The following is a 24,604-nucleotide window of genomic DNA, read 5'->3' as shown; positions in this document are numbered from 1 at the left end:
ATGTGTTACCTCTGGGATGCCAGTGAGCAGCCTAAACAGGACTTGGGGTGGGAGCGCTCGGGATGGCGGGCAAAGGAGAGAAGAAAGCACTTCTTTGGCTCTCGGGCCTGCGAACCATCTCAGACCCCGGAGCCGACAGGTGAGCTCACAGCAAGGCTCTCTCTTTCCGAGGGCTGCGGTGATCTCACGTCCTGTCTAAAATACCCCTACTGGGGCGCCTGCGTGGCTCAGTTAATTGTCTGGCTCTTGATTTCTGCTCAGGTCACCATCTCGCGGTTCGTGGGTTCGAGCCCTGTGTCGGGCTCTGCACTGACAGCGTGGAGGCTGCTCTCTGTCTCTCTCTGTCTCTCTCTGCCCCTCCCGCACTCCCTGTCTCTCACACACCAAATAAATAAACATACTTTAAAACACCCCCCACTGGGGCACCTGGGTGGCTCAGTCTGTTGACGGTCTGACTCTTGATTTCGGCTCAGGTCATGATCCCGGGGTCGTGGGATCCAGCCTCGCATTGAGCTCCATGCTGAGTGTGGAGCCTGCTAGAGAGCTCTCTCTCTCCCTCTGCCCTCGCGCCCCGCTCTCTCTTTCTCTCTAAAATAACATAAAATAAAATACGATAAAATAACATAAAATAACGTATCATAAAACAACAACTACTGAACGCCCTGTGAGCCCGAATCGGCCCCTGGGAACCCCTGGTAAACAAGGAGATATGGGCCCGTTGGAGTAATGGTTTTGCAACCTCTGCTGAGGCCTGGTGCATCCTCGTCCTGAAGAAATGTCCAGTGAGCCAGTGCGTTAACCACCCTCCTCGTTCGTCTCCACTCACACCCTGGTCCTGCTGTTCTGGGACCTCGTCCTGCTGGTTCATGCCACTGGGTTCTTGCTTTTCTGGGAGTTTTCCTGGGATCTTTCCTTCTCCTTACCCCCTGCAGAACGCTTGTAATCCCTCAGACCCACACTCGGGATCTTGTGCTTTTGAAAACTTACACAGACCGTCCCTGCAGCCCGGAGCACGTCCCTCCCTAGGGCCTGGTCCTCACCCTGCTACTGCCCCGGCGCCTCCGTCAGTGTCGTCGGGACCTGGCCGTGTCCCCTGCTGGGCTGCGAGCTCCTCGTGAGCTGAGTGTGTTCCCCCCGAAGTCTCTGCTCCCACCAGGGCCAGCGCACCATAGACACAGAGGTGGACCTAGTAGTGGACGCACAGTGGGCCAGAGTCTCGTGACGGGAATGCCCCTGTCCCTGGTTTCCACGTGTGGACAGGCTGCTTGCTTGCTTCTCCCTTTCCTGGGCTGCTGGCTGACCACCCACTCCATCTGGTTTTTTGTTTCGTTTCAATAGACTTTTTAAAGAAGCAGGATGGAGGTGCCTCAAAAAATTAAAAATAGAGCCACCTTGTGACCCGTCATTTGCACTACTAGGAAGTTATCCAAAGGATGCAAACATGCTGATTCGAAGGGGCACCTGCACCCTGATGTTCATAGCAGCACTCTCAACAATAGCCAAATTATGGAAAGAGCCCAAATGCCCACCGACTGACAAATGGATAAAGAAGATGTGGTTTATATATATAATGGAATACTAATCGGCGATCAACAAGAATGAGATCTTGCCATTTACAACAATGTGGATGGAACTGGAGGGTGTTATGCTAAGCGAAATTAGAGAAAGATAAAAATCGTACGGCTTCACTCATACGAGGAATTTGAGAAACGAAACAGATGAACAGAGGGGAAGGGACGGAAGGATAAGATAAAAACAGAAGGAGACACACCACAAGAGACTCTTAGATACAGAGAACAAACTGAGGGTTGCTGGAGCGGAAATGGGTGGGGGAATAGTCTGGATGGGTGGTGGGCACTAAGGAGGGCACTTGTCGGGATGAGCCCTGGGTGTCGTATGTAAGAGATGAATCCCTGGGTTCTGCTCCTGAAGCCAAGACTATGCTGTATGTTAACTAACTTGAATTTAAATTAAAAAAAACACAACAGTTCAGGTTCACAGCAAAATTGAAGGGAAGGTGCAGAGGCTTCTCACATGCCCCCTGACCCCACACATGCGGAGCGGCCCCATCATCAGCATCCCCACCAGGGTGGCACCTTTGTTGCGGTTGATGAGCCTGTATGACACATCGTCACTCCGAGTCTGTAGTTATGTGAGGTTTCCCTCTTGCTGTCGGGCATCCAGTGGGTGTGGACAAATGTGTGACGGGTGTCTACCCTCATGGCATCCTGCGGGGAATCTTTGCTTCCCTGGAAATCCTCTGTGCCCACTGCATCTGCCGGTGAAGCTCGCTTTAATTTAGCAGGGCTGTGACAGCTGCCGGGACCCCATGACCTGGATTACCATCATGTGGCAGGTTGGTCTCTCTGGGTTCACAACCAAATTGGGATCTTTCCCAAAGCCCTTACCGCAGCCCCGGGTGACCGGCTCCCCCACTCCCTCTTCTCCCCAGGCTGCGCTCCGCCCAGCCTTGCCTGCTTGCTGTGCCCGGGGACCGTCACGCACATTTCCCCCCAGGGCCTTTGCACTTGCTTTTCCCTCCACCGGCGGTAACCGGTAACCGTCCCCTGGGTATCCTCAGGGCCAAAACTCCAATGCTTACAGGGTCAGGCAGGAGGTAGAGATGTGTGAATGGAGCTGGCTCGGACAGTGGTGAATCAGAGAGGAGGCTGTTGTTCTCTTGCCAAAGGGCATCACAGGGCCGTTTTTAGTAGATCTTCAGATATTTGAAACGATGTTGGAAATCAGCATTTCTGGGTGAAAGCATATGGCCACCCGTTTAGCTTTTCAGGGAGGCAGGAAAGGGGACGGTTTCTTGCTGTCCCTGCCTGATGCGTGTGATACTGAAATGCATATATTTTTATGGGATGGTGATTGGGGGTTACCTGCCATTAGAGATCGTTTGAAAGAGTAATTAGCCATCTTGAAAATTCACATTTGCCTCTGAATAAACTGCCTTGTGAACATAGTGTGTTGAAAGAAAAACGTGACATTCCTTAGAAATAATCGGTTTGATGGGAATGAGAAAAGAGCCCACTGGCTTGAAAGGTAGATCAACCAGGTTTACCTGGGGTGCTAGTCACGGTCAGTAACTAATGGGCGCTAATACAGCTCTGGCTTCATCACCCCTGTGATGTTTGGTCATGATTTAATGAGAGTCGTGTCTCATAAAAGCGAAAAATGGGGAAAAACCTCGCATGCAGAATTCTAACGGCGAGAATATCTACTGTTGGTTGCCTTTACTTCAGGGCCAGCACTATTCTAAATATTTTACCTGTATGGATTCGTTGTATTTTAGTATATCCATTTTATAAGTTAAGAGACTGAGGCACAGAGAGGTTAAGTGACTTCCCCAAGGTCACCCAGCTTGTGAGGGGTGGAGTCAGAGTTCATATCCAGGCAGCCTGGTCCTTATGTTTATACCACAAACAACTTTCTTCTTCTGTCTTTTAGTAAGATTACAATGAGGCTGGAAATCCAACAATAAAATAGTTGGCATATACCAAACCCCTGTGTGGCTGACTTTGTGTATCAGAAAAGAATGCTTCTGGCTTCCATTAGTAGCAAACTTGACTCACAGGCACTTGAACAAATAACAATGTATTTTTTTTTTTAACATAGTAAGTTGAGAGGTAGGCGGTTGCTGGTATGGCCTCAGGGACTTTACAACAGGGAATGGCTTCTCTGCACCTTTGGCCTTTTGCTTGTGTTCGTTGTCTCATAACCACAAGGTGGCTGCTGCAGCTCCAGACCTCACATCCATATTCATGGCAGGAAGAGGCAGGAGGGCTGAAGGGCCACTCCACTGGTAACGGTCCCTTTTCATCAGGAAAAAATGCTTTCCCAGAAATACAGCGGAGGATTCTCTGCTGAGATTTTGTTCACCAGGCCTGTGTCACAATGTCATTGCCAGTTGCGCGAATATCTGGGAAAGTGGGGTGCACCGTTGTCCAGATAAATGTGGTGGCCCCTGGACCATCCGTATCACCTGGGAACTTGTTAGAAATTCAGATGCTCTGGCCTCTCCCCAGAAGCTCAGGAGTGGGGGCATGATCTTTCTTGAGAAGCCTCCCCGTGATTCTGATGAACACCACTGGACTAGGCCAGTTGTGACTCATTGCCTGGGGCTGTCCACACTGATCCCTTAACAGACCTGAGGTTTCCTTATGAAGGAAGAAGAGAGAGTTGAGCTGAGCTGGGCAAACAACCAATTCTCTCTTTTTTTTAAATGTTTATTTATTTATTTTTGAGAGAGAAACAGAGCAAAAGTGGGGAAAGGGGAGAGAGAGAGGGAGACACAGAATCCAAAGCAGGCTCCAGGGCGCTGGCCAGCTCAGAGCCCGACTCGGGGCTCGAACCCTTGAACGGCGAGATCATGACCTGAGCCGAACTCGGATGCTCAACCGACTGAGCCACCGAGGCGCCCCAACCAGCTATTTCATGGCCCGTGTGCCATTTCATTGTCCATGTGACGTCTTCCAGGCAAATGCCACTGTTCTCTTGTTTGGCTGAGGTCGCGTGCACACCTTGTCTTTGCCTTTGCCCAGCACTGTGCCCCTTGTTTCTGCCTTAACCCCACACGTGTCACAGTGTCACCCTGGGCCACTCTGTGTCTTGTGGTCTGAACAGACACTCCTTTGTTAAGGGCGTACCTTACGGTCTCCGAGCTGGCTCTAGCAATGCTGTGACTTCTTCGCGGGGGGTGCAGTTTAATGATCTAGAAACCTGACAGGTGACCCAGCTATGCTGGTTTTCCTAGGGATGTGGGACTTTCAGTGCTGAAACCAGGGGGGGTCCCAGGCAAACCAGGACAAGATCTGAACTCGCTCGTCAACCCCTCCCATCTCCCGGCCAAGTTCTCCTGCTCTGGGCCAACAACCCTACGTGACAATGCAATTTCTAGGCCCGTCTTTGGCTTGACACGGTCCCTGCAGTCATTTCAGACTGCTCACCAGCCACTGCAAAGCCCTCCCTTCTTCAGAGTGTGTTCACGTAGGCACTATTTATGTAAGCACCAGTTACCAGGCCTCAGGGAGACGCCAGATAAATGGAGAACACAGGCCATATGCTCAAAGCCATTTAAATCCAATCTAGTCCAATAAGCAAATAAACATTAAACGAGTACCTGTTTGGCTCATGTTATTATGTTGGAAGCCCCCACAGAGCACCTGTTTTTGCAGGGGATCCGGATGAGTGAGGTTATTTACAGCACGATTAACACTGATTATTAAAATAATAACGGGTTTTGGCATTTGCCAGTTGGCTCAGTAGTGAACACCCCTCTCCAGTTAGGAGACGCGACAGAAGGAGAGGCCGGCGGAGAATCAAGTCTTACCTGGGGTTGAGGATTGGGGCCCAGGAGGGCAGCCGCGAGGGCTCCCTGATGCCAAAGCCCAGAGTTAGCCAGACTCCCCCCCCCACCCTTGAGGGGCAGTTCTGGACGCTGCGGGCCCCTGCACATGGGGGCTGGCCCTAAGAAGCTTCGGGCAAGAAGGAGCAGAGGAAAAGCTTGCTCCCTGAAGACAGTTTCCAAAGAGAGAGCAGGATAAGCAGAAATACACAGGGGCTGCTCCTTGTCTAGCACAGCACTGGGCTCACACCACCTTTGATGGGCTAGGAGGCGGGGGGTGTGCAGGGAACGGCCTTCTTAGGAGGGCTTGGCTCTTTGGTCTTGTCCCCTAACCGGAGTGGGGTGTTCATTACTGAGCCAACCGGCAAATGCCTAAACTTATTATTATTTTCATAATTGGGGTTATCGCGCTGTAAATAATCTCACGCATCCGTACCCCCTACAAAAAAATGCGTGTTCCCTGGGGGTTTCCAACAGAAGACATGAGACACGTCGGTACTTCTTTGCTTATTGGACTAGGCTGGATGGGAGGGAGGACCGCCCTTTGTCCCCCAGCACAAACAGCGAGGGCTTCTTGAGACGTTGCACTGTGCTGGGCACGATTCTCTGCTTTTGTGGGAGGTGGGCACTGTCGCACCCACTTAACAGGTGGGGTAAGTGAGGCACACGGAGGCCATGTGACTCACCGAGGGCTGTGGCAGAGCCGGGTTCTGGACCTAAGCGGTCCGACTCGGGCTGGGTTCTCCTGATCCCTGGGCAGACCGGTCTGCGGGAGGTCCAGAGAGAAAGGGCTGCATTGGAAGAGGGAGAGGCTTCCTGAGAGAGCATGTGAGCCACGTGCAGGCAGGAGTTACCCCCCAAATGAGGGGTGTTGTCCTGACGTCTCAGGGAGCGCTCGGGGAAGCAGGGACGCTTCCTGCCAAGTGGGGGGCGGCTGGCAAACCCTGGCAGCGATGCCTGCCCCGTGGGGCCTCGGGGCTCACGAGAGGATGCGCCCATCTCCCAGCTCGCTGCTGGGCGCCTGGCAAACACAGTGCAGGCACCTTGTTTTCTCTTCTTCGACTTTTGGTGAGGGGGCAGGAGGTCAAAGCGTAGGCTTTCCTTTCCTGACAAGCTATACGCGAAGGAAGCCAATCCAAGTCCAAGAAGCAAGGTTTTGCCAAGTTGACCATTGACTCCGCCTCTCTATTCCAAGCACGCTGGGCACCGGAGGGCACGCTGGATTCTGCCTGGGGCTCTGTAGGGACACAGTTCAACCTAATTGTCCTCCTTGGCGTCCTTTTCATACACAGGGAACCGTGTTCATTCGCTTCCCCGCATCCTCGCCCCCGCAGCGGAGTGAACGAAATCAATTCACTTCATCTTTTGTAAATGACGCGTCTTTCCGACTTACTGGAAACTGGCTGTAATTCAGCCTCATTAAGAACTGTTTCCCGAACACTCCTGATGCACGAGCAGTCGTGGCTGGTGTGCAGGTGGACGTCTGCTTTCAGTCAGCCCTTGAGTCGACGAGTATTTGTCGGATACTGACTGTGTGCTCGCACCATGCTAGGTGCCGGGGACGCGGTGGGAGACGCAAACACGGCTTTTGACCTCAGGGGGCTTAGCATCTAGTGGGGAAGAAGTGATCTTAATCAAATCCATGTGAAGTAATACAGAACCAGGTGTTTTGGAGGAAGGCCCCGCTGGGAGAGTGGGCCAGGGGAGCCGAAAATCTGGCGGGTGAGCCCAGTTGGCTCTGGATGCAGAAGGGTGAAGAGAGGGCAGAGTTAAGAAGCGTGCAGTCAGGAGAAGAGCGTTAAAAGCCCAGGGGATGACGGTCGTAGGCACAGAAAAGAAGCTTGTGTTTCTGGAGCTTGGAGGGTGTGGGGAATGCGGGCGGTGAAACAGAAGAGGCAAGTGCCTGGATGGTGTAGGAATTTGCTCTTTTGCTGGAAAGCAGCGATGGGGCACATTGGAGGGGAGTAGAGGATGGGCGAGACCCCCTCCCTGCAGCAAAAACGTATCCCGGGACGGGAGCGTCAAGAGTGGAGGAGGACTGGACCACGGGTGGACAGATGGGAGAGAGAGAGCCAGGAGGTACAGCGGACCTAACCCGATGAAGGACTAATGGGGGGTTGAGAGAGAGGGGCAGGGGGTGTAGGATGAGTTCCAGGCTTTGCGCGCGTGAGGTCGGGTGCACGTTGAAGCCCTCCTCCCATGCTCCATTTAGGGCCTGTTGGGTTCAAAGTGGCTTTGAAGCTTCAAGACTTGCTGTGGGGTAGGTATCCATCAGTACGTAGAGCCTGGAGGCCAGAGAAAAGGTTCCTTGGAGAGTCCCTGGCAATTAGGTGGTGACTGAAGCCTTTGGAACCGGCGAGAAGAGGAAGGTGGTAGATGGAGGCTTGACAGACTTGCGTATTTCGTGGCTGGGACGGTGAAGCGGAGCGCGCGTGAAGCGTGAGCTGAAGCATGAACTGGGAAACCGAGAGGGTGCATTTCTGTAGGAGCCGAGCAGGTGCTTTGAGAAGGACAGCGTGGCCAAATAAAGGAGGACAGAAAGGTGTCCGTGGCCATGTGTTGTTGGCCTGCTGTGCTGTAGGGATAGGGTGGAAACCAGACCAGAGTAAGGCAGTAGGGGTAGCAAGAATGGGGAGACCCCCCGAAAACTAAGGCAGGGTGCTGCCGTGGCAAATATAAGGCAGATGAAACCAGAAGCCGTTCGGAATAAATGGGTGGGAATGTAGGGCAGACTTTCGAGAACCAGTGGCAAGGTGTGGCAAACCTGATCTGTTTCTTTCTTTCCCTTATTTTCTTTTGCAGTCAACTTTGACCATTTTCAGATCCTGCGGGCCATCGGTAAAGGGAGTTTTGGAAAGGTAAGAATGATGGATTTTTAAAAACTTCATTAACAAAATGTAAAAGTCCCGACCACTAGGCGCGTGCGCACACGCGGGCCCGTGTGTCTGTTTCTGTGTTGGTTGCTGGGCCCTGGGAATTTCCTGCTTGACGGAAAGACGCGGGCTTGCCAAGTTTGAAATGTGAAAGGAAGTCTGAAGAGTTTCCTTTGGATCGGCTGTAATTGCATTTTGAAAATTAAATTACCCCGGCAGTCCCGGTTTAGGTGGATTACAGTGGTAATTATTTCAAGATTGCTAATGCTGTTTCTTCCTTGAGGACCCAAATGAGGAAAGCGGAAAAACAAAAGCCACGAATTTAGGAGATGGCCAACATCAATGCTTTCCTGCAACGTAGGCATTCTGTAAGGAAATTTTCTTGTGGAAGGAATACTGGACATGAGATCTACCCTCCTAACAAATTTTAAAATGTGCAGTATATCGTTGTTGACTGTGGATACGATGCTGCACAGCAGATCTCTAGAGCTTATCAATGTTGGGCAACTGAAACTTTATGCCCCTTGTTGAGTACCTACCTCCCCACTTCCTCCGCCCCTCAGTCCCTGGCAACCACCATTCCCCCTCTTCCATTCTATGACTTTGACTTTTTAGATACCTCGTGTCTACGGAATCGTGCGGTATTTGTCCTTTTTTGTGACTGGCTTCTTTCACTTAGCATGATGTCCTCAAGACTCATCCGTGTTGTTGCAAATTGTAGTGTTTCTTTCTCTTTTAAAGGCTAAATGATATTTTATTGTACCTGTAAACCACATTTTTTTTAAATTCATCCATCTGTTGATGGACGGTTACATCGTTCCCCCCATCTTGGCTCTTGTGACCCGTGCTGCAATGAACACGGGAGTGCAGATATCTCTTTGAGATCCGGATTTCAACTACTGTGGATAAGTGTCTAGAAGTCAGATTGCGCAATCATATGGAAGTTCTAGTTTTCGTTTTTTGAGGAACCTCCGTGCTGCTTTCCACTGTAGCTATGACATTGCCACCATCAGTGTGTAAGGGCTCTGATTTCATCACATCCTTGCCAATATTTTTCTTTTTTTTTGCTAGTGGCCTTCCTGATCACTTGTTGAAGTTTTGATTTGTATTTCCCTGATGATTAGTCCTATTCAGCCACCTATTAACCTACCTATTAGCCACTTGTACATCTTCTTTGGAGAAATGTCTATTCAAGTCTTAAAATCAGGTTCCTAGTTGTGGGTTTTTTTAAACTATTGAATTATAGGAGCTCCTTACATATTTTGGAGTTGAGCCCCTTATCAGATATATGGTCTCCTAATATTTTCCCCCATTCTGTAGGTTGTCTTTGCACTCTTGACTACTTCCTTTGCTGTGCAGAAGCTTTTTAGTTTGATATACTTGTTTATTTTTGTTACCTGTGCTTTTGATGTCATATCCATGAAATCATTGCTAAGACAGTATCACGAGGCTTTTTTTTTTTTTTTCAATGTTTTCTTCTGGGAGGTTTATAGTTTCAAGTCTTAACATTTCAATCTATAGCCAACTTTTACTTGATTTTTGTATATGGTGTGAGGTAAAGCTCAATTTCGTTCATCTTTGTGTCAATATCCAGTTTTCCAGCACCATTTGTTGAAGAGACTACCTTGCCCCATTGTGTATTCTTGGTACCCTTGTCAAAGATCAGTTGACCACGTATGCATGACTTTATTTTTGGGCTCTTTATTCTGTTCCATTGGTCTCTGTGTCTGTCTTTATGCCAACGCCATGCTGTTGTGATTAACATAACTTTGTAAATATAATTTGAAATCTGTAAGCGTGATGCGACCAGCTCCGTTCTTGCCCAAGATGGATTTGGCTGTTTGTGATCTTTTGTGGTTCCATGTGAATTATAATTGTTTTTTTTTTCTCTTTCTGTAAAAAAAAAGTCATTGGGAGTTCGATAGGGGTTGTGTTGACTCTTTAAATTGCTTTGCTATTATGGATATTTTGATAATATTAAGCCTTCCAATCCATGAAATGGACGCCTTTCCATTTGTTTGTGTCTTATTTAATTTCTTTTGTCAGTGTTCTATAATTTTCTGTACACCAGTCTTTCATTGTATTATTTGAATTCTTTTTGATGCTATTGGAAATGTGATTGTTTCCCTAATATCATTTTCAGATAATTCATTATTAGTACATGGAAACACAGTTGATTTTTGTATGCTGGTTTTGTAGCCTGCAACTTTACTGAATGTATTAATTCCAATTTTTTTATGGCATCTTTAAGATGTTGTATACATTAGATTATGTCAACTGTAAACAGAGACGCTTCCTTCTTCTTTTCCAATTTGGATGCCTTTTCTTTTCTTTTCTTTTCTTTTCTTTTCTTTTCTTTTCTTTTCTCTCCTCTCCTCTCCTCTCCTCTCCTCTCCTCTCCTCTCCTCTCCTCTCTTCTCTTCTCTTTTCTCTAATTATCTTAGTTTGTTTTAGTTTTTCGACTAAGTGCTCTGTCTAGGACCTCCAGTACTGTAGTGAACGGAAGTGGCGAGAGTTGGTATCCTTGCCTTTTTTCCTGACCTTAGAGGAAAAGCTTTCAGTTTTCCACTATAATATTAATTGTGGGCTTTTCGTATATGCCCTTTGCTGTGTTGAGTTAATTCCCTTCCATTCCTGGTTTGTTGAGGATTTTCATCAGGAAAGTGTGTTCACTTCGGTCAAGTGCCTTTTCTGCCTCTATGCAGACAATCCTGTGACTGTTCTTTTCTTTTGTTACCGTGGGATATCACGTGAATTGATTTCCCTGTGCTGGGATTTCCCTGTGTTATGTCCCAGGGATAAATTCCCCTTGTTCGTGGTGTGCGATCTGCCTCAAGTGAGTGCCTTCGGATTTGATTTGCTGGTAGTTGATTGAGGATTTTTATATCCGTGCTCATCAGATAGATTGGCCGGTAGTTTCTTTTCTTGTGTCTTTGCCTGGCTTTGTTATCGAGCTCATTACGGGCCCATAAAATGAGTGGTTGTGTTCCCTCCTCTTCCGTTTTTGGGAAGAGTTTGAGAGCACTGGCATCGACTCTTCTTGAAATGTTTGGTAAGATTCAACGGCGAAGGCAACTGTCTTGGGCCTTTCTTTGTTGGGAGGTTTGACATTTGTTTGTGGAAAGTACGTGTTTGTAATCCTCAACTGTTTCCAGTGACAGGCTGTTGGGACACAATGAAAAGAAGGCAAGGACTTTCAGAAAACAAGCAAGGTTCCCCAGGCCCAGCCCGTGTGTTCCCACTTACTCAGAAATTTCCTTTGGTAATATTTGCTTTGAGTGCGTACTGAGTGCCAGGTATCCTTATACATTCCCAAGTAAATGTTATTCTTTCCGTTATACCAGTGGAAAAATCTAGACTTGGTAACTCCAGAAGACAAGGTAGTCCACCCATTGTCACACGGGCCAGCAGTGTCCCAGCTGGGATGTGAGCCGAAGCCTGTTTGATGACCAGGCACCTGCTGTGTTAACAGCTTCACACTCTTGATTAGACCATTCGGAACTCAGAGTTAAACTGAGATATCGATCTAAGAAATTGGATAGAATCAGCCTTTTCTCCCTTGTTCCCTCTCTTCCTCTCTTTTTCTCTGTCCCTCCCTTTCCTTCCTTCTTTCTTCCTTCTTTCTTCCGTCCTTCCTTCCTTCCTTCCCTCCTTCTTTCCCTCCTTCCTTCCGTCCTTTCTTCCTTCCCTCCCTCCTTCCTTCCTTCCTTCCTTCCTTCCTTCCTTCCTTTCTTCCTTCCCTCCCTCCTTCCCTCCCTCCCTTCCTTCTTTTCTTGGACTTTCTTTTGTTCTTTAATTCAATGCATGAATATTTTTTAAAAAAATTTTTAATGTTTATTTTTGAGAGACAGAGAGACAGAGTGAGAGCAGGGGAGGGGCAGAGAGAGAGGGAGACAGAATCGGAAGCAGGCTCCAGGCTCTGGGCTGTCAGCACAGAGCCCGACGTGCGGCTCAAACCCATGAAGTGTGAGATCATGACCTGAGCTAAAGTCAGATGCCCAACCGACGGAGCCCCCCAGGCGCCTCTCAATATGCATGAATATTAACTGAGTGCCTATCCAGTGCTGGGCACTGGATTTTGATCCAGTCCTGACCTAAACAGACCCGAGTGTTTTCCCTTGAGGAGTTCACGTTTAGAAAGGAGAGGGATGGCAGACAGGTGAGTATGGGTATCTTCGGTAACATAGTAGTAAGCACATTACCATATAGGGGGGTATAGTGTTCGGGGAGGTAGTGGCAGAGAGAGGTTGCTGATTTATGGAGCTGAGCTGTCGTAGGGTGGTCCCTAACCGCATGTGGGTATTTAAATTTAAATTAACTCACACTAGGGGCGCCTGGGTGGCTCGGTCGGTTGAGCGTCCGACTTCAGCTCAGGTCACGATCTCACGGTCCGTGAGTTCGAGCCCCGCGTCGGGCTCTGGGCTGATGGCTCGGAGCCTGGAGCCTGCTTCCGATTCTGTGTCTCCCTCTCTCTCTGCCCCTCCCCCGTTCATGCTCTGACTCTCTCTGTCTCAAAAATAAATAAACATTAAATTAACTCACACTAAATGAAATGACAAAAACTCACTTCCTCACGCACATTCGCCACAGTTTGAGTGCCTAGTGGCCACATGGGGCTGGTGGTTACCGTGTTAGACAGCTCAGGTTATAGGTCATTTCCACCATCCTGGACAGCGTTCTCACAGAGGGTGGCAGGAAGTCCTCCATGGTAAAATGATGTGTGAGCACAATCCTGAAGGGAGTGAAGGAGTAAGACACGCAGGTTCCAGGCAGAGGGAACAGCAAATGCAAACACTCTGGGAGTGTGGTCGGTAGCTTTGAGGAGCTTCAAGGTGGGGGGACTGCTTTAGCTGAGGTCGATGATGTCAGTAAGGACCGAATCACGTAGGACCTAGTGAACTGTGGTGAAGGTGGAGAAGGGAAGGCCCTGGGGTTTGGACAACGTGATCTGTTTGTGAAGTTTATAGGTCATTTTGGCCGCCATGCTGAGGGTACCCTTTGGCCACCATACCGAAAGTACCCTGTGCTGGGCCAAGGTACATTTACCATTGTTGACCATTTAGACAGGTCACTGAAGGCAAGGGAAATGAAAGCGAAAATGAGCGATCGGGGCCTCATCACGATAAAGAGCTTCTGCACGGTGAAGGAAACGATCAACAAAATGCAAAGGTAGCTGACGGGGTGAGAGAAGATATTCGCAGATGACATTTCTTATAAAGGGTAGTATCCAGAGTCTACAAAGAACTTCTCAAACTCAACACCCAAAAAACAACCCAGTTAAGAAATGGGCAGAAGACACGAACAGACACTTTCCCAAGGAGGACATCCAGATGGCTAACAAACACATGAAAAGATGCTCGACATCACTCATCATCAGGGAAATACAAATCAAAACCACCATGAGATCCCATCTCACCTGTCAGAATGGCTAACATTGAGTACTCAGGAAACGACAGATGTTGGTGAGGATGTGGCGAAAGGGGATCCCTCTTGCACTGCTGGTGGGAGTGGCAAACTGGTGCAGCCACTATGGAGAACAGTATGGAGGCTCCTTGATAAATGAAAAAGAGAACTACCCTATGATCCAGTAATTTCACTACTAAGTGTTTGCCCAGAGGATACAAAAATACAGATTTGAAGGAGTACATGCACTCCGATGTTTATAGCAGCCCTATCAGCAATAGTCAAACTATAGAAAGAGCCCAAGTGTCCTTCGACTGGTGAATGGATAGAGATGTGGTATATGTATACAATGGAATATTACTCAGCCATCAAGAAGAATGAAATCTGGCCATTTGCAGTGATGCGGATGGAGCTGGAGTGAATTATGCTAAGCAAAATAAGTCCGTCAGAGAAAGACAAATACCGTATGATTTCTTTCGTATGTGGAATTTAAGAAACAAAACAGATGAACGTATGGGAAGGGGGGGGAAGAGAAGAGAAGGAAATAAACCACAAGAGACTCTTAACAATAGAGAACAAACTGATGGAGGGAGGGGGTGGCGGATGGGCTGGATGGGTGATGGGCATTAAGGAGGGCACTTGTCATGAGCACTGAGTGTTATATGTAAGTGATGAATCACATCACTGAATTCTTCTGAAACCAATGTTGTACCGTATATTAACTAACATTTATTTATTTTTAACTGACTAAAATTTAAATTTAAAAATGCCAAAAATAAAAATTTGGTCATAATAAAAAAATAAATCATTGACCGTTTACATTATCAAGTGAACTGGGTTGTTTGTTAATTTAGCAGACACTCAAAAATAAAGGTTACGTTTCAATATTAAAAAAAAAAACATTTTTAACAGACATTCATTGGGCCACTGAGCAGGGCCATGTGCTGCATTATGTTGTGTTCCTGACAACACTGGGGGTTTCCTGAGGACAGAAATCTTGTTGAAAAAGCAGGTATGAAAAACAGTAAATTATGACATGGTGTGGGATGGCTAATTTTATGTGTTCCATGGTTAAGCTGTGATACCCAGATATTTGCTCAAATACCAGACTAGATGTTGCTGTGAAGGTAATTTTTAAATCAGATTAGCCTTTAAATCAGTGGATTTAGAGTAAAGCAGATGACCCTCCATAATGTGGGTGGGCCACATCCAATCAGTGGAAGGTCTTAAGAGAAAGACTGAGGTTCCCCTAAAGAAGAAGGAATTCTGCCTCCATCCAGGTGGCAACTCCAGGTCCCTTGGGTTTCCAGCCTGCTCACCTGCCCTGCAGAATTCAGACTTACCAGCCACAATTGTGGAACCAAGTCCTTAAAATAAATCTGTCTGTCTGATCTCACTGGTTCCATTTCTCTGGAGAATCCTGATTACTACATGGTGTAGTAAGAAAGGCAGGAGCAGGGGCAAGCGGTAGCCAAGGTGGGGAGAAGGAAGGTTTGGGAAGAACTTACTAGCAAGAGGCCAGAGCAAAACTAAAGCCATAGGAAACGGTTTCAGAGGCATTTACTCTGCTTGGGGCACTCTGAACCCCATCTGACCCTGTGAATGATTATTCGGACATAGTGCTCTAGATGTGACATGTGCTGCTTTAGAAATCCTGGTGAAACCCTCCGTTCCTGCTTTTATTCTGGGGCTCACCCCCCCCTCCCCGTCCCCCCCCCCCCAGGCCCCCTTTCCATAACTTACACTTCAGGGCAGGCCTGCAGGAGGGAGATGACCGGTCCCCCAGGCCTGGACTGTAGGGTAGAGTGTCACTAAGGTTTGTGTTGTGTCATGGGGGGAGCCACGTGGTCCTTCAGACTGACACACGGGTCACAGGCCAGTTCCCAGATGCACCCCTGGACTCCTCTTTGGCCCGTCCCCACGCCCCTGCTCTCAGCCTGCTGTCTCTCTTCTGGTTTGCCTCCCTCCCTCTCTGTTTGAAACTATTTTTTCCCCTCCCCCTCCCCCATGGTCTTCTGTTAAGTTTCTCAAATTCCACGTATGAGTGAAAACATATGATATCTGTCCTTTTCTGACTTATTTCACTCAGCATAATACCCTCCAGTTCCATCCACGTTGTTGCAAATGGAAGGCTTTCATTCTTTCTCTTTGCCAAGTAGTATTCCATTGTATATGTAAACCACATCTTCTTTATCCATTCATTAGTTGATGGACATTCAGGCTCTTTCCATAATTTGGCTCTTTGAATCACGGGAATCTACTCCCGAAGCCAAGAGCACACTGTATACACTGTATGTTAACTAACTTGACGATAAATTATATTTTTAAAAAATAAATAAAGTACAGTTACCTCCGGAAAAAAATCTTAAAAAAAAACAACAATAAAGTTGTCATGAGAAAAAAATTACAACAGTATATGGTGATGGATGGTAACTTGATTTATTGTGGTCATTTTGCACTATTTACAAATATGAAATCATTAAATTCTATGCCTGAGACTAATATGATGTTCTATCAATTAAAAATTTTTTTTTAATGTTTATTTATTTTTGAGAGAGAGAGACAGAGCATGGGCAGGTGAGGGGCAGAGAGAGAGAGGGAGGCACAGAATCCGAAGCAGGCTCCAGGCTGCGAGCTGTGAGCACAGAGCCCGACACGGGGCTCGAACCCATGACCTGAGCCAAAGTCGGACGCCCAACCGACTGAGCCACCCAGATGCCCCTGTTCAATCAATTTTTTTCAAAAGGCTGGGCTGGGCTCTGAGAGGGGTGTTCCAGGGCTGACTGATCCGTCTGTGTGCATAGGGAGCACCCCATCCTTGCACGACATCCTCGGGCAAACAAGGATCTCCCCTGGGATGGCTACCACCCCTGGGACGTCAGCCAGCCAGGGTTTCTGGGTGCACAGGGCAGCTCAGCGCAGACGCTCGGGAGTCAGGCACACAGGGTTCAAATTCCAGCCTTGTATGGTCAGGTCCTCCGTTTGCTCGTGTGAACTAGGCGTGTCGTATCTTCCGTGTCAGGCTGTGGGAGGTCTCAGTGGGGTGGCACAGTGGAGTACCCGGCACAGAATCCCAAATGCTGCTTGGTAGACGGCGACCCCTCAGCGCTCAGGCAGTGTTCCTCCGAGGCGACGGGAAGTCGAGTAGGGGGAGCTTTAAGCGAATATGCTTTTTTGGAAGTAGATGACACGGTTCTTGCATGAAGGACCATGTGTTGGGACCTAAGTGTAGCACTAGGGCAGGCAGGGCTGGGAGGTACACTCACGTTCCCAGGACATCTCACCGCGCGTGACATCCGTCACTGTTGACAAATGGCGGGACCAGGCTTGGCAAGGGTCATGATCTTGCCCGGCAGTCATTCTCCTGGAAACCGTCTAGATCTGGCTCTAACATGACCCTTGTCATTGAGTTTTCTCTTAGTTTTCTTGTCCCTGAGTCTTGTCCAGTTGTTGGCAGTTGTCTGGGGCTGAGAGAACCCTAACCAGCTTAGGTCTGTTTCTCCCGTTCATCTGTTCCCTCATCCGCTCTCCCACCAATCCACCTGCCCACCCACCCATCATACGGGGGATTCGTTCGTTCTGGGACCTGGTCTAGATTCCGAGGTCACAAAAATGGACCAGATGTGGGTGCCTGCTTTCGAGGATCTCTCGGATACATGCAGGATGCAGAGAAAGAAAGCGATACTGAAGGTCCAGTCTGAAGAGCACCGATGGAGAAAATCCCGGGAGGTACAGGTGTACAGGGGTGGGTTTGGAGGGTGCCGAATCCAGACTTCAAAAAGTACCCTTTCTGTAAAGGACAGGGTTGACTGGATGCCTGTATAATATTTTCTATCACTTTAGTATGAAAATCTGCAGAAAAATACAGCATAGCCGAAAGAATTTGATTTTATTTTACTTTTTTTTTTTTGTTTTCTAAATTTATTTCGAGAGAGACCGAGAGAGTGCTGGCGGGGGAGGGGCAGAGAGAGGGGGAGACACAGAAGCCGAAGCGGGCTCCAGGCTCCGAGCTGTCGGTGCAGAGCCCGACGCGGGGCTTGAGCCCACAAATCGTGAGATCATGACCTGAGCTGAAATCCAGAGTCAGATACTTAACTGACTGAGCCATTTAGGTGCCTCAGGCTGAAAGAATTTTATAGTAAACGCTCATAGCCACCACGTACATGCAACCAGTAACATTCCACCAAATGTATTTTAGGAAATACCTCTCCTTCCGTCCATTTATTAATCCGTCTTGTTTTCTTATGTGTTTCATAGTCCATTGCAGATATTTGCATGTAAAGGGCAAACCTAGCTAGCCTCCTGTGGCCCGGGAGTAAACTATGACCTATGTAAGCTTAGAAGGACCCCAGAGTATGAGATGCTGAACCAGAGTTTGTTTTGGGCTTTCCTAGAAGTGCTGTTTCTGTTCCCTGGGTATTAGTTCTGCTTAAAACCACGTTTGCTGAGTTACTGAGAAATAGAATTTCCTTTTAACTGCTTGTTTGAGCTTCTGTAAACCTGCTTGGCGTAATCACCCTTCCCCATTCTCGGGCACCGCGTCTTGTTTGAATAGATAGAAGACTAATATCGTAAACCACATGATTCGGCATTCAACTGGCTAGAGTCAACAAGTTATATTTTAAAATTCTTCAGGACTGGGTGATTGGTGCCCGCCTTATATTTTAAAAACCTACAACATTGTGTAATTGGCGCCCACCATGTCCAGCTGCCGCCCTTTGCAACCCAGTTGGTCGATACAGCCTTTGCAAGACATTCCCAAAGCTTGTTCAGGGCCACCAGACTGCCGGGACCTGTTGTATTTCCCTGTCTGGCCCGGCCGTAATAAACTTGTTTTGATCCTGTTTTTGCTGTCCGGAGTTCATAAGCGATCGTGACCTACAACCCTGCACCCTTCCCCAGTTATTTCAGCCAAGAGATGTGTCTAGTTTTTCTTCTGATGGAAAGCGTACATACAGTGAAATGCACAAATTTTGTGTGCGTTTGCCAAAGTTTGAGAGAGGCATGTATCTGTGTAACTTGAATCTCCCCAAAGATGTAGAAGATTACCACCGCTCAGAATTCCCCCGTTGACCGCTTCCAGTCAAAACTCATCTTCACCCGAACCACTCCTCCTCCATGGATTAGATCTGCCTGTTCTAGAACTTCCTGCAAATGGAGTCCTACCATAAGCGCTCTGTTGTGGAAGGCTTCCTAACGTTTTGCGCTTTGCGTAACAACGTTGCAGCCTCACTTCGTGAGGTTTACCTGTGTTGCTCGCAGCAGTGCTTTCTTCCTTTTATGGAAAATTTTTGGTCCACTCTATTCATGGATCAGTTTGGTCATCCATTTTCATCGTGCTAGAATCTAGGACTGTTCCTAGCTTTTTATTATTTTTTATGCAGTCGCTGTGAACGTTTGTGTCGTCTGTTTTGGGAAGCATACGGCCTCATTTCTCTTGGGTAAATATTTAGGACTGGCTTGGTGGGTCATAGACTAGGTGTATGTTCGGATTTGTACACAGCAGCCAAAAGGCTTTTTCCAGCACGGTCGTGCCCTTTTGTATTCCTCCCAGAAGCTCCACTCATTTTATATCTTTGCCAACACATTTTTGCTTTCTCTCTTCTGTCGGGTGTTTCGTAGTATTCAGGGCGCCTTCAGTTAGCATTTCCTGATGACTAATACTGACGAGCATTTGTCTCATGTGCTAATGGCCAGTCTTGTATCTTCCTTTGTGAAATTTCTTTTCAAAACATTTTGCTGTTAAAAAAAAAAATAGGTTGAGGGGCGCCTGGGTGGCTCAGTCAGTTAAGTGTCTGACTTCAGCTCAGGGCATGATCTCACAGTTTGTGAGTTCGAGCCCCGCGTCGGTCTCTGTGCTGACAGCTCAGAGCCTGGAGCCTGCTTCGGATTCTGTATCTCCCTCTCTCTGTCTGTGCCCCACCCCTGCTCGTGCTGTCTCTCTCTCTCTCTCAAAAATAAATAAATTAAATTTTTATTAAAATTATTTTATTAACTAATATTAATTTTTTAATTAATTATTTTTATTAATTAATTAATTAAAAATTAAAATATTTATTAAAAATAAAAATAAAATAAAAAGATTAAAAAAATAGTTGAAAAAAAAGTTGATTGTCTTTTTCCCCACTTCTCCAAGTATCTTTATTGCATGTGGTGTTTTAAGAAAAATTTATGGAGATATAACTGGCATATAACATTGTGTAAGTTCAGGGTGTACATGTTGATTTGATACCTTCATATATTGCATTGTGATTACCATCTAGCGTTAGCCAACGCGTCTGCCGTGTCACATAATTATCATTTCTTTGTCGTGATGAGAACATTTAAGATCTAGTCTCTTTGCAACTTGTACGTGCATAATATTGTTGACTATAATCACTGTGCTGTGCATTAGATCTCCAGAACTTACTCATCTTCTAGTTCAAAGTGTGTACCCTTTAACAACATCTCCTTAATTTCCCTACCCCTAGCCCCTGGCAGCCACCATTGAACTCTGTTTTCTACCAGGTCAGCTGTTTTAGATTCCACGTGATCTCCTCCAGTATTTGTCTTTCTCCCTCTGGCTTATCTCACTAAGCATGATACCCTCAGGGTCCTTCCATGTTGTTGCAAATGGTAGGATTTCCTTCTTTCTCAGGGTTGAATGATATTCCATTGTATTCCACATCTCTTTTATCCATTCATCATTGATGGGCATTTAGGTTGTTTCCACATCTCGGCTATTGCAAATAATGCTACAGTAGAAATGGGAGTGCAGATACCTTTGCGACACTAATATTTGACAAAGGAGCCAAGAACACTTAATGGAGAAAGGATAATTTCTTCAAATGGTCTTCGGAAAACTGAATAATCACATGCAGAAAAATTAAATTGGATGCCTATCTTATATAGCTCACACACAAAAATAACTTGAAACAGATTAAAGACTTACGCGTGAGACCTGTTACTGTAAAACTCTCAGAGGAAAATGTAGGGAAAAATCACCTTGACACCAGTCTTGGCGACAATATTTTGGGTAGGACACCGAAAGCAAAAGCAACAAAAGCAAAAATCCACAAGTGTGACTACGTCAAACTAAAAAGCTTCTGCGCGGCAAAAGAAACAATCAACAAAACGAAAAGGTAGCCTACAGAATGGGAGAATATATTTGCAAATCATATATCACATAAGGCGTTGATATCCAAAACCTATAAAGGAACTTCTACAACTCATTGACAACAACAACAAAATCCTATTAAAAAATGGGCAGAGGGTGGGGCGACTGGGTGACTCAATCGGTTCAGCGTCCTACTCTTGCTTTTAGCTTGGGTCATGATCTCTCGGTTCGTGGGTTTGAGCTCTGGCAGCCTGGAGCCTGGTTGGGATTCTCTTTCCCTCTCTCTGCCCTTTCTGTGCTCATTCTCATTCTCTCTCTCTCTCTCTCTCTCTCTAAAGATAAATAAGCTTTTTTAAAAAATGGGCAGAGGAACTAAATCATCATTTTTCCAAATAGGACATACAAATGGACAGCGGGATCGTGAATAGGTGTTCAACTAATCATGAGGAAAATGGAAATTAAAAGCATAATAAAGGTGTTCCTCAGTCATGTTAGAGTGGGTTTTGTGGAGAAGACAAGAGGTAACAGGTGTTGGCGAGAATGCGGAGAAGAGAGAACACTTGTGCGCTGTCTGTGGGAATATAAATTGGTTCGACCACTATGGGGAACAGTGTGGTGGTTCCTGAAAAAAATTAAACATAGAACTGCTATATAATCGAGCAATCCTATTTCTGGGTAAATATCCAAAGGAGATGAAAACAGGATATCAAAAGGGATTGATTTCTTTTTATTATTGAGTTGTGGGGATATATATACAGATACCAGTCCTTTATCAGATATGAGACTTTTTTTAAACCAGAATATGGTTTTCCTATTACTTCACTAGCTGTGCATTTTGAGACACAGAAATTTTAAATTTTGATGAAGTCAGCTTGTTAAGTGTTGTAGTTTATGAGGTTATTACTTTATGTGACTTGCGTAAGAAAACGTGGCTTAAGAAAACATATTTAAGTCATGAAGACATTTTACTGTCTTTATTTTCTAAAAGCTTTATGGCTATAGTTCTATGATTTATCTTGAATTAAACTTTTTGTATGTGCCAGGTAAGTGATGAGGTTCATTTTCTTTGTCGATGGATGTCCGTGTCTTGGAAAGACTTTCCTTTGCTCACTGGATTGCTTTGGTGACCTTGTATAAAATCAGATGCCTTGTATAAGTGGGAGGTCTACTTGTAGGCTCTTTATTTTGTTCATTTCACGTATTTGTTGATCCTCATGCAAGCCTTAATTATTGTAGGTTTATAGTGAGTCTTGAAACCAGGTAGCATATATCCTCCAGATTTTTTCTTTTTTTAAGATTGCTTTGAATATTCTAGGTATTTGGATTTTCATAAAAATTTTGAAAATGCTTGTCAATTTCTACAAAAAAAAACTGGTGGGATTATAATTGGGATTACATTAAATCTAGTATCAATTTGGAAACTATTGACATATTAACAGTGTCAAGGCTTTTAATCCATGAATATGGTATATGTCTTTATTTCTACTTACCACTACTTATTATTAGATAATCTTTACTTTCTTTTAGTAATACTTTGTAATTTTGTGGGCAGGGACTGCCGTTTTTTGTATTAAAATTATTAAAATTTTCCTGAAATGGTTCATGAGGATTTTTTGGACACAATTTTAATGGGATTGTTTTTAATTTAATTTTTAATTGTTTGCTGCTAGATATAAACATACAATTGATTTTTATATTGTAATCTTCTATCCTGAAATCTTAGTAACTCAATTATTAGTTGTGATAGTTGCTTTGTATTTTTCTGGGGATTTCCTGTGTCAACAATGATGACATCTGCTAAAGAAGTAGTTTTAATACTCCCCCTCCCCAACGTTTTTTTTTTAATCTTTCCCTTATTGTAATGGCTATAACCTTCAGTACATTGATGAGGAGAAGTCATGAATGTGAACATCCTTGCCTTGTTCTTAATGTTAAGGGGTAAGAATCAGAATGTTAAGGGGTAAGAATGTAAGGGTTTATCAGATAAATATCTCTGGAGATATTTATCATATATGGTTGTTGAATTCTGTCAAATGCTTTTTCTGCATCTATTGAAATGATCATATTGTTTTCTCCTTATTTTGTTATTAAGATGAATTGCACTGATTGATTTTCAGATTTTAAACCAATCTCCCATTCCTCAGCTCAATCTCACTTGGGTATGTTTTATCCTTTTACATATTGTTGAATTCAGTTTGCTAATACCTTAGTAGAGAATTTCTAATTTATGTTCAGTTGTTCAAAAGGCATATTAACCTGCAATTTCAGTTTTTTGTAATGTTTTTGTCAGCTTCCTTTAGGATTATACTAGTCTCATAAAATGATTCGGGACATTTTCCTCCTCTATTTTTGAAAGTTTGTGTAAAATTGATGTTACTTCCTTAAATGTTTGGTAGGATTGATGAATGAAGCCATTGGGTTTTGGGGTTTTCTTTGTGGAAAGGCTTTTGACAACAAAATCAATTTCTTTCTTTAAAAAAAATTTTTTTTTAATGTTTATTTAGTTTTGAGAGAGAGACAGAATATGAGCAGGGGAGGGGCAGAGAGAGAGGGAGACACAGAATCCGAAGCAGGCTCCAGGCTCCGAGCCGTCAGCACAGAACCCGACGCAGGGCTCGAACTCATGAACTGTGAGATCATGACCTGAGCTGAAGTCGGACACTCAACCGTCTGAGCCACCCCGGCGCCCCCCAAAATCAACTTCTTTAATAGATATAAAGCTATTCAGATTTTCTGGGTTTTTTTCCTGATGTGGATTTTGTTAAGCTGAAACATTCAAAGAATTTAGCAACTTTCTCTAAGTTAGCAAATTTGTTGGCATAAAGTAATTTATAATATTTTCATTATAATCCTTTAAATTTCTATACCATCTGTAATGGTAATTCCTCTTTTATTTCCAATATTAGTAATTTGTGTCCTTTCTCTTATTCTCTTGATCAGTTTCTATATTCTTAGATTGTTAAGATGGAACTATCAGTTACAGATTTTAGACATTTTAAAAAATATAACTTTTTAGCTATAAATTTCCCTCTAAGTACTACTTTAGCTATATCACACATAATTTGTGATATGTTTGAATTTGGAAATACCATATTTTCATTAGTATTTAGTTTATAATATTTCCGAGTTCTGTTGTGATTTCTTTGACCCATGAATTATTTAGATGTGTTTCCTTAATTTCCAAACATTTGGGTCTTTTTCTGAACTTCTTATTTTTCTTGATTCTAATTTACTCCATTGTGGTCTAAGAACATATCTATCTATCCATCTATCTATAGATGGATAGATAGATATGAACATATATATATACGTATGAACATACACATATGTCTAAGAACATATATATTCACATATACACATATATATATGTTTTTTAATCCATTTACATTTATTGAGACTCGTTTTATGCCCAGTCTATGACTTATTTTAGAATACACCGTGCCTACTTGAAAAAAACATGTACCTTAAAGTCACTGGCAGTGATAGTCAATAAATATCAGTTGAAGTGGTTAATGTTGTTCAGTCTTCTGTGTCTTTACTGATTTTTAAAACCTTGTTGTTTTATCTGTTTCTGAGACAGTTGTGTAAAATCTCCGAGTTTCATCGTGGAGATATTTCTGCTTTCTTTAGTTCTGTCGGTTTTGCTTCTAATACTTTGAATGTGTTGTTAGACACACACACGTCTGATTGTTATGTCCTTATGATGAATTGACCCTCTTATCGTTGTGATATGTTCTTCTTGTTTCTGCTAATAGTATCTAGTATTTACTTTGAAGCTTATTTTCTCTGAGATTAATATAGCTGTTCTATCTTATTGGTGTTTACTGTTTCCATGACAAATTTTTTTCCATGCATTTATTTTCAGGTGTAGAATTTAGTCAT

General features: G+C 45.0%; 1 protein-coding gene across 5 annotated transcripts in view; it reads left to right on the top strand.

The window, feature by feature from the left end:
• Positions 1–24,604, top strand: part of STK32B (serine/threonine kinase 32B) — a 397,346-nt gene that overhangs the window by 83,014 nt on the left and 289,728 nt on the right. For 4 of the 5 annotated variants that reach the window (XM_060655452.3, XM_078446274.2, XM_060655457.3 and 1 more), the window contains exon 2: positions 8,153–8,208. The exons of the other annotated variant lie outside the window; for it this stretch is intronic. In XM_060655452.3, coding sequence (XP_060511435.1) covers positions 8,153–8,208 — 56 coding nt within the window. The remainder of the gene's footprint in view (positions 1–8,152; positions 8,209–24,604) is intronic. 5 annotated transcript variants of the gene reach the window in all.

This window comes from Panthera onca, chromosome B1 (genome assembly GCF_046562875.1).
Source record: "Panthera onca isolate mPanOnc1 chromosome B1, mPanOnc1 haplotype 2, whole genome shotgun sequence".
NCBI lineage: Eukaryota > Metazoa > Chordata > Mammalia > Carnivora > Felidae > Panthera > Panthera onca.
This window is presented reverse-complemented; position numbering and strand designations above follow the sequence as displayed.